At 46.7% G+C, this 15,357-nt stretch overlaps 1 protein-coding gene across 2 annotated transcripts in view; it reads right to left on the reverse strand.

Moving 5' to 3' along the window:
- Window positions 1–1,261: 1,261 nt before the first annotated feature.
- DOK5 (docking protein 5) overlaps window positions 1,262–15,357 on the reverse strand; it is a 153,427-nt gene continuing 139,331 nt past the window's right edge. For both annotated transcript variants that reach the window (XM_053890117.1, XM_053890118.1), the window contains 2 exons: window positions 9,795–9,915; window positions 1,262–1,748 (listed from right to left, as the gene is read on the reverse strand). In XM_053890117.1, coding sequence (XP_053746092.1) covers window positions 1,684–1,748; window positions 9,795–9,915 — 186 coding nt within the window. In that variant the 3' untranslated portion in view covers window positions 1,262–1,683. The remainder of the gene's footprint in view (window positions 1,749–9,794; window positions 9,916–15,357) is intronic.

Raw genomic sequence — 15,357 nt, forward strand, 5'->3', positions numbered from 1 at the left:
GGAAATTATGCACGTTTCGGAGGAAGCACAAATGAAAGTGAATCTTTTTCTGGCCCTTGCTTGGTGTTGAGTAAAATTCACACCTTTCCCTAGAAAATACAGGATAGGATTTTCCAGGGAAAATAATAATTTTAGCAGGGCCTACCTCAGTACCTGGCACTGAGAAAGTATACAATCGATAATAACTTGCCTCCCCTCGTAGAAAGAATCCTATCCCCAGGATAGGAGTTTATTCAACCACCCAGTCAATCATCACATATTTTTCAAGCATGAGCTACGTGTAAGGCAGTTCTCGTGCCTGGGAAACAGGATTGCCAGATTTAGCACAGAAAAATTCGGACCATCCCAACAAATTTCAGTCTAAGATATGCAATGAGCCATTTTTAGTGTAATTACATCTCATGCAATGTTTTGGATATACTTACACTAAAAGAACAGTCATTGTGTATCAAACTTAATCGACGCCCTACACTCTATCAGGGAACACTACTGACGACAGAGTGGTGACCGAGATACACAGAACCCTGCTTCCCATGCAGTCATAGCCATTCCAGCCTCGGGAGCTCCCGGGGTTTAATTCCCACCTGGAAGCTCCCAGGGGGAAAGCCTGGGGAATAGAATGACCGTCTCTTCAGAGGCACATGGCCCACTGGGGACCCATTTAGCAGATGTCACTCTGTGTTACAACTGCAACTTTATTTCCTTGTCATGCTCCTATGCACTTGAAGTCCTTGGTGACAGGGCCCGCATATCTCTTTATCCCTGTACCCCTGGATTCTATCTAGCACAGCATCTGGAACTGGAAGATGCTCAGTGCAGACCAGCTTCGTGAATGAGTGGGCAAACGCGTAAACGGTTGCACAGACGTCAAATGCAATGCCAGGCCTCGCTCATGGCTCGTAAGGAAGATATTCACATACCTTCATAAACACTGGAAACATAAGAGAAAACCAAGTAGCCAGAATCCAAAGAACATAGGGGGTGAAGAATGTTCTTTTATTTTGAAATGTTTTATGAAGGTACTCCAAGTAAAACAAAGGCTTTTAAAAAACGGAGGTGGGTGATTGGAGGAAGATCACGCGAGAGCAACATTATAACCCCGTGGAGAATACTAAAGGGCCCTTTGAAGATATTTCTTAACCTCACCGGTAAGAGTCAGGTCAAAGCGCTGATTTCATGTGTCGGTAATATAATAAAAAATAACTTCCAGTAGTTAACCAGAGCCGTAGCATTAATAACTGAGGGATACGGTATCAGCAAATAACAAATAATGAAGAGCCATTTTATTGTCAGTACTGACTGTCATACAACTGAAACACTCAGAAGGGAAATCACAAGAATCCACAAAAGGGCAGATTCAGAGGAAGTGGAAGGGACACAGTATCTACGATAGAAAATCATTTTGCGGCATTGACTCCTTTCTGTCCAGCTGTAAAAGGGGGAACGAGAAGTCGAAATCTATAGAGCATGTTTCAATCACGCTAAGATTTTTTAAAAAAAGAAAAAAAAAAAAGAAAGAAAAAGACAAATATTGCATTGCCGTTTCCCAATGACCACACGATCAGCCGGGGACTTTCAGATTCTTTCCTTCGTGGTTTCCCTCGCTGTCATCTTGCCGCCTCGAGGGTCCGCGGTGGCTGACGCATCCCAGGTGCGTCCCACAACCACTCTGGGCAGCTCGTGTCAGTGCTCAGATCGGTAGGCAGGAAAAGTCTCTGTTCGATGAAGCTTCAGAGGGCTGGCAACATCTTTTCCAAAAAAAAAAAAAAAAAAAAAAGAATTTAAAAACGGCAGTTACATTTCAAGAAAGCCCCCGATCAAATTAGCTAGCGACAAGTTTCTATATAACAGAAGCAAGTGATACGCAACATAGGACTTTCTTCTCCAGAGGCCACTCACAGTGATATGCAAATAAGAGTCAGGAGAGACTTCACGATTACCATATCATTTGCATGTGGTCTTTGCACTGAGCTGTGATCAGACCGCTAGCGGTGACATTCCTCCTTAATCTTTAAAATTTTTCATCAACCCCTATATTCGGGGTATTTCAAGGAAATGAGAAGAATCACAGGACTAGGAAATCTTTTGTGTAGGCACTCTTTGGAAACCTGATCAGAAATAAGGCAATATTATATTTATACTTAGGGAATTTTTTTATCAGGAGGACTCCCTAAAATCCACACAGGCTTTATTATTTCAGGTGTAGGTTCCAAACCAAGAAAAGTGAAGAAGCCAGGAAGGCAGCTCCAAGGGCCACTGTCAGCAGCCTTTGTGACCTACGACAGGGGCTGGCCAACCTTCTCTATAAAGGGCCACATACTAGATATTTCAGATTTTGCAGACCGTATGGTCTCACTGCAGCTACTCAACAAAAGCGACCCGGTGAATACGTGACAAATGGGCACGGGTGTCCCGCAAAACTTCGTTAAGGACAACAGACAGCAGACCTGGTGGTTTGGCCGGCAGGCCACCCGTCTGCCAGTCCCCTTGGACAGGGCGCTTGATTTTATACAAACAAGAGGTTTCACTGCCACCTGCTGGCTAGAGGTTTTACCACAAGCTGCGAAATTCACGCTGCTGGCTATGGAGCAGCTCTGAGCAGGAGCAGAGCCCGGGTCCCGCCCGGGCCACACAGCAACAGGGCTGCAGCTACATGGAGCACCCATGCCCCGCTGGAGAGGGAGACGCAGGACCCGAAGCGGGCTCCAGGCTCCGAGCTGTCAGCACAGAGCCCGACGCGGGGCTCGAGCTCACCGACCGCGAGATCCTGACCTGAGCTAAAGTTACACGCTTCACTGACTGAGCCATCCCGGCGCCCCTAAAACAATGCTGTTTTCAAATACTGTGCCGAGCAGAAAGGTTTACGTGGCACATGGCTGAGTGCACCGTCCAGCGCATTGTCACAATGGCCCCGACCTCCGTCAGACCTAGTCAGAACCTTTCGGACATAAGTCATGGACTCAGATATTTGCAAGCCTCAAATCAGGACCGTAAGGAAATCTATAGTCATACAGTCACTGGTACACAACAGCAGTGGTTATTATTAGAGCAGCTTGAATACTAAAACATCCCAAACCCAAGAGATCGTTTCTTCCGACCTCCTGACCATTTTGTTTTTTTATTTTTTATTTTTATTTTTTTAACATTTTTTTTATTTATTTTTGGGACAGAGAGAGACAGAGCATGAACGGGGGAGGGGCAGAGAGAGAGGGAGACACAGAATCGGAAACAGGCTCCAGGCTCCGAGCCATCAGCCCAGAGCCTGACGCGGGGCTCGAACTCACAGACCGCGAGATCGTGACCTGGCTGAAGTCGGACGCTTAACCGACTGCGCCACCCAGGCGCCCCATCCTGACCATTTTGAACACAGATTCTATTTTCTTTCCAGTACACACGTGTGCACACGCTGTCACATAGAGAAACTGTGCTGATGAGTTTGGATGCTACGGGCTCACCTCGCTGGCTCGGTCGGTGGAATATCTGACTCTTGATCTCAGGGTCATGAGTTCAAGCCCCATGTCGGGTGCAGAGATCACTCAGTGAGTTGGAGTGCGACAGGTGAACGTCCTGGCACGTCTTTGTCACAGTTTGATAAAAATTCCCAAGGGAAGCAGACAGTGCACAAACAGTATCAATGCAAAACCCAAATCAAGTACAAAGCCCTTCCGGAACCTTCATCTGTGGCTCCTTAGGCTCTAAAAGTTTGAATAAAGGGGCTCAGAGTGTTCACCTGGGGTCAGATTGTAGTGAAACCCCTACAGCTTCTATCATGCTGGCTAACTGAACGCTGGTTTTAAAGACAGGTGGTGGAGTCACCTGTCCCACAATTTTGCAGTTCACACGAAGATCATGAGCTGGTACCGGCCTGCAGACCCCATCTGGGCCCATGTTCTCTGGCCTGCACAGGTCATAACACATTGGGAATTGACTGTCACTATTCAAATAACCTCAAAAGTTCTGTAAAGGTGCCGATTTCTCTGTTCTCCTGTAAAACTGGAAAACACACCGGGCCTATCTTCTGCCCCAGGGTCCCTGTGATTCACCAGAGACCAACCCACACCCACCTGTGCCCTGTCCCGCTGTTTGCACGTCCTCCCTGGTCCAGAGAGACATGAGAGTTCGAGACCTTCATTTATTTGTTGCCTTTTGACACGTGTTCAGATATGAATCTCCCTTTTCTTAACCGATGCACATACCACGTATGTGACTACGTTAGAACTAAGATGGAAAAAATCAATGCCGACTTGCCACTTGCTCTGGGAACCTACATCCTTAACTAGGCAAATCGCACGGGCTGGAATCAATCCTCTGGAGGACCTGTTTCCATCGTACGGTATGTGCCTTGGAAACAGTCATGGCGGCAGGATTTCGTCTCCCGGGTAAGAATATACGAAAAAAGAAAGGAGCTTTAATGCCAGTCCCTCCCTCCACTAGCCACGCGATCTTAAGCAAGTACTTGGCCTCTCAGGGTCTCGGGTTCCGCGGTGACTGAAATGGAGAACACAGTCCTCCGTCTGGCTCTTGCCAAATCAAACTGCTGCCGGGAGAACCAGATGAGGCAACATGCCGGATGCCGGTAGAGTGTGACGCAAACATTTGGTGCCAATCTGTGACTTCCTGAAATAACCGAAAGTCAAATCTGATAAATGAGTTGCATGCCTATTTTTTTCTTGGTTTTAAACAAGTGATGCTATCGTTCAAGGCAATTGCAGCAAAAGGACTCAGGAGATATTGAGTAATGGAGCCCCTCTGGAGTGAGGCTAACGATTCCCAGGAGGGTAACTTTGAGGTGAAGGGCACCCACGGAAGCTGATTCACCTGCTGTCTCCTACCGCCCCTTAGGCACCAGCCACGCCGCTTCCATTTTGATCTTTGCCCCGGCTCATTTCTGTCTCAGGACCTTTGCACTTGCTGAACTCCCTATGGAGAATCTTTTCCCTGGATTGCAGAATGGCTGCTTTTCCTCAGACTGCAGGTCTTGAGGTAATGCTACAGGCCCCTGTGACGGATGCCCTACCTAAAGAAGCCCCTCTTGTCTTCTGATCGTTCCCAGACCAGCAACTCCGCTTCACCACCCTCCATGACAGATAACATTTCTTTTCAATGTGACCAAATTTGATATTAAATACATTTGTGTAATTATTGCCCGTGACTCCGTTAGGCTTTCAGCTTTAGGAGGGCAGAAGCATGCCTGTCTAGCAGCCTGTGTATCCCCGTCACTAGCACAGTGCTTGGCATAGAGCCGATGCTCCAAGAACACTCACCGACTGAACGAGAGAGTGAGTGGGTGAATGGATAGAGAAACAAAGACCTCACTTACCAGTTGGGTGACCTTGGACCCCACTACTAACCCTTCAAATTCTTAGTTGCTTAGTTGCAGACGAGAATAATATACTCTCGCATGGCTGTTTTAAGGACTGAGATCGTGTATGATAAGAACTCAGTGCAAAGCCTTCAATACAGCAGGCCTTCAAGAAAGGGTATCTGTATAAAAAAATACTCATTCAATATGTCGCGTCTGCCTTGTGAGGAACAAATCTAGCACTTGACTGGTGGTATGTTAATGTTCACTTACATAAAAAAGGAGAGAAGAGGTTTCACGTTCAAATAAGTTTGCCGAGCCCTGGTTTCAACAAGATTAAACAGACTCTTCATGGCAGGACATCTCAAAATCTTGAAAATAGTGACTGGCATTCTTAATCTCTAAAAAAGGAGAATGTCCCTGAACATGTAGCATTTTCCCCAAACTTACTGGACCACAGCACTAGTTTGGGAAAGGGCCATCTCTACCCGGGTGAGTATTCCACAGACCACAATTGGGAAAACACCACTCTGTGGTTCTGTTATGCGACGCACTCCTGAAAGAATCCTGTGCATCCAGTGTTCAACTTGCCAAACGCTTCTTTCTTAAATTTCTTCCAGTGTTCATGATAAACCTCTTTTACGTGTTGATTTTGTACATGCTCAACCCTAGAAGGGAATTTCTATGTGAAAATTAGAAATGGGGCAGGAGAAGCAGTGATAGTGGATTAAATATGGCTTCATATGCCCAGCATGGGTCAAAGTCAGCACCTCTTCCCCACCTAAGACAGCAAGGATAAGAGAACAATTCCAAAACCAACCAGCAGGTGGCTCTGTAGGACTAAGTTCGGAGAGGAAATGGCAAATTCTCCAACCTGACGGGCAAATTCTCCCATAAGGGTCTAGGTGCTTTCCAAGACTGACCTCCAGACCACAGGAAAAGTCATCCTGACATATGTCCAGGCAAATGAGCTGGCCAGAGGAATCACGGCTCATAAGAACCATCAAAACAAGAAGAAATGATGTGCCATGTAACCTCAGGCAACAGGGTAATGGTGTCATGATTTTTTCCCCCAGTTTCAGCTTTAATCCAGGGGTGGGAGAAAGGGAAGGAGGAAGATGGGAGGAAGAGGTGAAACGACAGATGCACGCATCCTATTTTTCACGTAACTGACCACCTTGGAGAAGCAAGATCGATTTTAGGCAGTCTGAGAGAAAAAACAATTTAAGGTAACACATTACTGGTAAACTGAGCCCCACACTACACACACAGACCATATGTTGGCACTGTATCTCAGAGAGTAGTGGTGACTCAAAGATAAAATAGATCGACACAGAACCCGCGGGCGAAGCAATCTCTCAGCGAACATCGGTACAAACGAAGTATCAAAACAAAACACGTGTAACGGAAGTATGTGAACGCAAACAGGCTGCTCGAGTAACTGTTACAAACACACAAAGCCAAAAAACCCCAAATAATTCTGAAGCAGTTGCAATGCCACTTTCACCCACACGGATAGTATAAGACAGCAGGATACTTCACCAAGAACGCCACACAGGAAAACTGCAAGAACTCAAACGGAAATGTGTGTGTTCAGTGAAGATCATACTATGTGACAAAAAGCGGACAACGGAAGTTTTAACTCTCATCTTCAAAACCCTATAGGTTATCGATACAAAGCTGGATAATCCGCTCTGTGTGCAGAAAATCTGCGGTATTCATTCTCATGACTGGCATCAATTTCATTAGAAGCCACACCATCACTATCTTCAGATTGCTGTTATGTAACTACGATTCCTGGGTTCCCTTGAAAAATCTATACCAAGAAATTTGAACCTAATTTTACAGTAATACCTCCTTACTTTTGAGTGATGGAGGATGGGGATAATTAATAATAAACCTAATAATAAAGGGAATAAACCCAAGTTTAATTGCGACGAGTTGTTGGATTTGCGGCATGCTGGTTTTGATACAAAATAACGGGAACTTCTCAAAGAATGCAAACTTCTTTCTTTGCTGTGATGCCTTGTATTGCTCTGCTCTGCTTCCAGAGGTAGCATTATCACTATTATCTATTAATTTGGAATTAGTGGATTACTCGTCTTTGACAATCATCCCAGACCCATGAGCGGAGCATGGCCCTCCAACCATAATATGGGCTTTTTGCACGCAAGTAAATTTGCAAATTTTGTTGCTGTTGAAAAAAAATGTGTCTGTATCCTGTAAATAAAGCCATTTTCTTCATAGTAACCAGATGCAGACATTGTCAGAATACTCGTGTATACTCTAAGAGCATACTAACAGTGTGTAACAGCATCTACAACATTCTCTTTTAACCTAAAAAGATGTTTTAAAGTATTATTACACAGTCAGGGTCCTGAAAATACCCTTGGGCTTTATCCTTTCTGATGAATGACTATTCATTTTGGTCAAGGATAGTTAGACTAGTTAAAGATAGAAAGGTGAGTATGTTCTATGTCCCGAGGATTCTTAAGCTCTGGGATGTTCACTAATAAATACTAAAACTTCCAACACATCCCAAGTGTTCAGGACGTCCTCACTCTCAGCGCATCTTTGCAAACACACTAATCTAGGGAAACCCCGAGATACATCAACTTTGATGCAAACTGACTTCTCAAATTACCACACTGTATCGCAAGAACTAAGATCACCTATGGGGCGCCTGGGTGGCGCAGTCGGTTAAGCGTCCGACTTCAGCCAGGTCACGATCTCGCGGTCCGTGAGTTCGAGCCCCGCGTCAGGCTCTGGGCTGATGGCTCGGAGCCTGGAGCCTGTTTCCGATTCTGTGTCTCCCTCTCTCTCTGCCCCTCCCCTGTTCATGCTCTGTCTCTCTCTGTCCCAAAAATAAATAAAAAACATTAAAGAACTAAGATCACCTACCAATTTCCTCCCTATGAAGCCTACATCACTTTGGTTCTCAACTCTATTTTATATCCAGGCACATAGAATCTAAAAAGACATACTTTTTTGGGTAAAGATCCTCCTGGCAAGGGTAGGGAAAGTCAAGTTCCAAAGCAATTCAATAGCTCTGTGTACATGTACGTTATGCATACTTCTTTCAAACTTTCAATAATTGCTATTTATCTATCGTATTTTAAAAATATATATAGCCAGTTGCTATAATAGTATGAAGGCAGTAAAATACAATTTTCTTTACAAAAATAAATTTATTTAAGTAGAAGGGATGGCATAAAATTGAGCGATAGTATAAGAGGTATGATAGGAGAAAAATGCTCATGACGTAATTCCAATATTGCAGAAATTTCTGAACATGATATGGGAACAATGGTCTTTCTGACAACCTGATCTAACCCAACCCTCTCTCTGTGGGTATGTTCTGGAAAGTAAGCGCATTTATCAGTTACTTACGGGGCAGTCACTCACATAGGCACTCGGGATATGGCCACTGAGAAGGGCTAAAAGGAAGGCTGAGTGATGACGAAACAGACAGCGCCATTTACGGCCGAGGCCACTGTCTTCTGTGGTCATTCATTCGTCCTTACATTCATTTATTCAGCCCATTTCTGCACATGAACTAGGTGCCGTCGAGCACACGCCCTTCAATGTCCTGGGATCTTCCAGCTCATCATGGAAAGTTCTTCAGCAGGGACCCCTCCACATAGACCTATTTACTTTTTAGAAGTATGCAGGGGCACCTGGGTGGCTCAGTCGTTAAGCGTCTGACTTCAGCTTAGGTCATGATCCCATGGTTCATGGGTTCAACCCCGTGTCAGGCTCTCTGCTGTCAGCACAGAGTCTCTTTGGATCCTCTGCCTCCTCCTCTCTCTGCCCCTCCCCTACTGGTTCTCTCTCTCTCTCTCTCTCTCTCTCAAAGTAAATAAAATAAACCTAAAAAGCTCCATATGCACCAGGTATTCTTATATACTATAAAACATAAAAACTACATTTGAAAAGATAAGAAATGTCTGATTTTTTTTCCCCCTAATTGCTCCCATTGTCCCCTCCCTGGATTATTCTGTATCCTGCTTCTAAGACCACTTTCCGGAAGACAGGCTTCCTAGGATGTGCTGAGCGTGCCGGCAGAACTAGAACCCAGGACCCGGACCCCGGTGCGTCCCTTTCCAGCAGCACATGGTTGCAAAGCTCGGGCCCTCATGAGAGTTGCCTGGAGGGCTTGATGACACACAGACGGCTGGGCCCTGACCTCACAGCTCCCGATTCTGCAGGTCCCGGGAGCAGCCTGTAAATCTGCACGCTACCAAGCTCCTGAGGGATGCTGATGCCGTTTGCGCTAAGCGCCCTAGACCACCTCTCGCAATGTGGACGCCGGCCCTCTTGCCCACACGGACCTCTGGGGTCGAGGGCCCAAGAGTCTGCGCGGTGACAGAGCACGCGCCCGGCAGTGAGGCCTCGACGGGGGCCCCGGCTCGGGCAGGAAGCGGGCAGCCAGCCCGGCCGAGCCCCCTGCGCAGAGGCCAGACGCACCGCCTGCCCCCGGCCCCGCGCTTACCTTGCAGGCGGCAGAGCTGCCCCGCGCTGTGCTGACGCGTGATGTGCTGCCAGTAGGCGCTGCGGGGCAGAGGCGCCATGGTGCTCAGCGAGGCAGCCCGCTGGCTCATCTTCATCTGGAGCTGCAGCGAAGAGAAGAAAACGGAGCGTCAGCGACCCCGGGGCTGGAAACCACCTGGCAGAGAGCCGGAGGGCTAGCGGTCAGGACCATGGACAGCTGGCGGGCAAATCAGCGAGGGCTTCCCGGTGGGGGCCACGGCTACCGTTTTTGCCTACTCAACAGCATTGCTTCTTCACCCTGCTGGCAACGGTGTGTCCCTTTTCCTCTGGGGAACCTCCCTCCGCCTCAGCTCAATCCATCTAGTTACACGGCGGAGACCTCACCATTGATTCTCGGGGTGGTCTGGTGACCCAAGCCAGGACAAGAAGACACAACCCCTGGGAACATTTATCAGCACTTTTGCAAAGAGAGCATCAGTAGAGGTGAAGCCAAGCGTTTTTGCCTGTTTTGTTCACAGCTTTCTCCCCCAGGTCTAGAATGTTTCCTGGCAGATGGTAGGTTCACGATAATGCGTGTTGCATTGAATGAATGGCTTCCTTGGGAGGTTGCTGAGGACAGGAGACAGGACAGAAAGAAGCCTGTCTTGGAATAACGAAGAGAGAGTGTGCCAGCCAATGAGCTGATTGAGAGGAAGACAGCCAAGAAAAGGGGGTGACCTTGGACCCCACGTGAACCTGGAAACTAACCCTGGACTTCTCAGTGATAGGAACCAATGATCTCTTCCAAGTTCAAGCTGATTTGAATTCGGTATTCTGTCCCCAGCATCAGAACAAAACGCTGTCTGCTTCCAGGCACCTGATACCTTGTTCCAGATACCAAGGGAGGAAAAGGGGAAGCCGGGGCTCTTGGTCCAGGTCCTGGGGAGTCATCAGTGGCCCGTCTGACACACTGCGGGAACTGACCTTACAAGGGAAGTTTCAGAGAGAAGGTGGCCCAGAGGGACGGGTAGGAGTGGAGTAGGAGGACAGGTGCACGGGGACAACAAGCTGGAAGGGCAGGAGTGGGATGGGAGGCAGTCCTCAGCCACCCTCTCATCTCAGCCCAGGTCTCAATGCAATCACGCATAGTTTTACTACACATTAATAGAAGTGACTATTCGAATGTTTGATTTCCTGGAATGGCCTGGCTATCAAATAACCCACCTCAGTTTCATAAGTGTGCCCAGAAACACACAGATTTGCACAAGGGTACGCGGCAGGACATGATTCGCAAGCATGCAGAACTGGAGGCAGCTGGAGCCTCCACCACTGAAGACCTGGTTAACTGAGCTGAGACACGACGGCATCCTGGACAACTGGGAGCCAGAGGAAGGGAGATCAACTCAAAGGGGAACGTTTATACATCGTGTCATGAAGGAACCGGTGAGTTGCAGACCACTGTCTTCTAGCGGCATGTCATTTTAACTGCTCCTATGAGAGGCAGTTACATTAAATGCCTGCCCACTGGACCTGCTCGGCACTTGCCTAGCACAAGCCAGGTACAGGAAAACATGGAGGGTAGTATTATCATTATGAATTACAAGGTCCATTTAAAGACTTCAAAAAAAATTTTAAGCTTATCTATTTAGTTTGAGAGAGAGACACACAGACAGGGAGGGGCAGAGAGAGAGGGAGAGCGAAAGCATCCCGAGCAGGCTCTGCGCTCTCAGCGCACAGCCCAACGTGGGCCTTGCCCTCGCGAACTGTGAGATCATGACCTGAGCCGAAATCAAGAGTCAGACGCTTAACTGATCGAACCACTCAGGCAGCCCCTAGGGATTATTATTATTTTTTTTTTTTAAAGAAAACTCTCCACTCTGCACACCTCATCAGCATGCGACATCCAGCCCTAACATCTGTCCGTCCATACAGTGAAGCCAAAACAAGAGGAGGCTTCATACTCTGGAGACCAAAACTCATTGTGGCCAATGAGACTGAACTTGAGAAGAGATTATCATCACTTCTTCCGAAGGTAATTTAATTTATACGTGCTGCATTTACATGCCATGGATTGAATTCTCAGTCCTATCACAATAGGACAATTACCAAAATGTGTCCCCTGGTAGAATCTGACCGCACCAGGTTTCATGGGTACGTTTTTTCCTAAACATATCCTGTTAGACCAAAAGGGCAAAGAGCCGAGAAAAAAGCTGATAGAAAAGTTCTAGTGTGGTGGTTTCTCTATTTCTGTACACGTGGACGTCTCAAAGCTTACGAGCAAGAGCCAAAAGCAAGCAGAAACCTATTGATGAGTGACTGCTGGTGACACTCAACCTCATTTACACGGAATGAAAAAAAATACATAAATAAAGGGAGGAAAAGACCTGGATTTCCAAGGTACTGATTACTGGATTTTTCCTAATAAAAAGAGATCACAGTTGATATTATAAAAAATGTAATATAAAGGAAACATATGGGAAAATTCTGTCGCTTCAAATTATTCACTACAGTACTGTGAATATACTTCTGCAGGCAGCATGATTTGACTATATTTTTAGAAAGCTTATCTAGGAACAAGAATGCAATGACACCAGCATCATGTTTCATGGAGAACATTACAAAGCCTGGCTTTCTATTCTTCCTCAACCCTCTGAAAGACTACCATGGTTTATGAAAGGGGCATTTTCATGGTCTCCGGAGAAAAAAGATGAAAAAAAAAGTGTTATTTAACAATGCAATTCTTTAAGGGGGAGAAGTCATTCGGTGATATGTCTATCAGGAAAGTTCCTGCCCTCATTCTTTACTGCTGCAAGGTATGCTGAGCCTTGATCTCAACACCCAGTGCAGGGGGCATGAATGGATGCTCATATGTACGGCAGGCGGAAGCGGAAAGTAGCACTACATTTTTGGAGGAGTTAAAATTGGGTCGTTTCGAGTGTCTGGAGAGAATGATTGTATTCGTTCCCTTTTTTTTTTTCAAACTTTTATACAGTGTGATGTTTTCCTTTTACAAAAATCATAGTAGTTTCACAGTAAGAAGTAAAAAATAAAAATTACCCCGAGCCATAATAATTTAAAGTATAGCTATTTCTTCTATAGCGTAACATGGATGTTTCTGGAAAAACCTCCCCATCTGCAAAACTGCTAGGAAAATCGATTTATGCGAAGATCCCTCAAAACGTCCTGCCGTTTTCGAACCAGAGTCCTCGCTACTCCGAGAGGCAGCTTGGAGGCTGGAGGCCACGCAAGGGTTATTAAAGAAACACGGAAAAACATTTGGTTAGAAATGTTGTATTCAGAAGGCTGGGCTATAGAGATGGAACGCAGGCTCTACCCAAAAGGTGGACGTGGCTGGACGTGTGGCCACGTGAACAAGACATATGGCAAGGTGGGGACGCACCTCTCTGCCTGGAGCCTTCGGTGCCTCTGCTCGTTTCTTTTCTTTCTTCTTTTATGTTTATTTACTTTGAGAGAGAGAGAGAGAGAGCAAGAGAGCAAGAGTGCATGAGCAGGGGAGGGAGGGAGGGAGTGAGAGGGAAGGGGAGAGAGAGAGAATCCCAAGCAGGCTCCACACTGACAGCGCAGAGCCTGATGCAGGACTCAAACCCAGGTACCGCGAGATCATGACCTGAGCCCAAATCAAGAGTCGGATGCTTAACCGACTGAGCCGCCCAGGTGCCCCCCACCTCTGCTCATTTCTTATCTTCTTACATTGTAGCTGGAAGAGGCTGTGTCTGTGCAGTAGTTTATTGAGGGCTCTCCCCCTTTCCTGTTGAAGGTTACAAACCACTCCTGCTATTCTGGGCTTTCCTTGCCTAGAAAAAAAGTGTTTTTTGTACCAACACACTTTGATATTAGAATGAATCATTCTCCAGTTTATCAAATGCATCTGAGCTCACCGTGGATACAGAAATGGTGCTTTAAGAAGAACCAGATACCGTATCTGACGGTCTTGTTCCCGTTTTTCCATTAAATAGGTATCCTTGAACTCTTTATTAAAAACAATTATCCAAATCATCCATTTTGCATCCTGCAACCATTAGGAAAATTTAATACAGTTGAGGAATCTCAAAGGACAGGAATATCCAGCCCAGTCTGTGTTCACAAGCCAAAACACTAAGACCCGGGCTCACACAGCAAGGTAGCAGCCAGTACCTGCTTCCCAGGACCTGAATCTCCGTCTCTCAGGGCCTTCTGACAGGCGCCTATTTGTTCTTTATTCAAGTTCAAGGTTAGTTAAATTCCAACTGCCTCTTAAAACCACGGCTGCCAAAATGGGGAACAGTCTTTACATGTGCTCATAAACGTTTGTCTGATTTTTCCAGAGCTTATGAGGTTTGGCCGCCTGATCAATAAATGGAAAGTACATTTATTCAGCTTGTCAACAAATACTTGTTGATTTTAAGGCACAGTTTATAATCTCAAGGAATTTTTGTCCAAGACATTACAAAAGGGCTAAGACGGAGGACGTCTGAGAAAGGAAAGAAAGGGGCATAAAAATCTGAGCAGCAGGTAAGGGTGCCTGGGTGGCTCAGGTGGTTAAGCGTTTGACTTTGGCTCAGGTCATGATCTCATGGTTCGTGGGTTCGAGCCCCACGTCAGGCTCAATGCGGACAGCTCAGAGCCTGGAGCCTGCTTGGGATTCTGTGTCTCCCTCTCTCTCTGCCCCTCCCCTGCTCATGCTCTGTCTCTCTCTCTCTCTCTCTCAAAAATAAATAAACATAAAAAAATTTTAGGGGTACCTGGGTGGCTCGGTCGGTCAAGCGTCCGACTTTGGCTCAGGTCATGATCTCGTGGTCCGTGGGTTCGAGCCCCACGTCGGGCTCTGTGCTGACAGCTCAGAGCCTGGAGCCTGCTTCGGATTCTGTGTGTCCCTCTCTCTCTGCCCCTCCCCCACTCGTGCTCGGTCTCTCTCTCTCTCTCTAAAATAAATAAAAATTAAAAAAAAAATTCTGAGCAGCGGGAGTGCCCACAGGAAGCAGTCAGAGAGGAATTCCTCGGGGAGCTACCACCCACACAATCTAATCCCCAGTAATCTTCCCCGGGTCACTGAGATTCACTGCATTCTTAGTACATCTCCCAGACTACCTCAGTCCACAGAAGGGCTGCAGGATGTCTGAGGTCACACTAAGCATCCTTAGCTGCTGCTTCTAAATGTTAGGCTCTTGAGAGGCCTGGATGTCTGCCACACTAGCAGATCTGGGGATGATACGCCCCATGCACAGGGAACAATGCATGTGGTCAGTGCAAGGCAGTCATGCGTACAGCTTGAAGAAGGCAGGGTGCATATATACCCAAGACTCGTTAGAAGATCAGTGGCTAGGGGCGCCTGGGGGGACTCAGCCAGTTAAGCATCTTACTCTTGATTCTGGCTCAGGTCAGGATCTCACGGTCGTGGGACTGAGCCCCACAACGGACTCTGTGCAGACAGTGTGGAGCCTGCTTGGGATTCTCTCTCTCCTTCTCTCTCTGCTCCTCCCCCACGCTCTCTCTCTCAAAATAAATAAACTTAATAAAAAAAAAGATCAGCGGCTAAAAACCAGAATTTTAGAACCAGGAGAGAATTTTGTCATTTGTTTTGTTCA

Source organism: Panthera pardus, unplaced genomic scaffold (genome assembly GCF_024362965.1).
Source record: "Panthera pardus isolate Hobbes unplaced genomic scaffold, ASM2436296v1 HiC_scaffold_25, whole genome shotgun sequence".
NCBI classification, from domain to species: domain Eukaryota; kingdom Metazoa; phylum Chordata; class Mammalia; order Carnivora; family Felidae; genus Panthera; species Panthera pardus.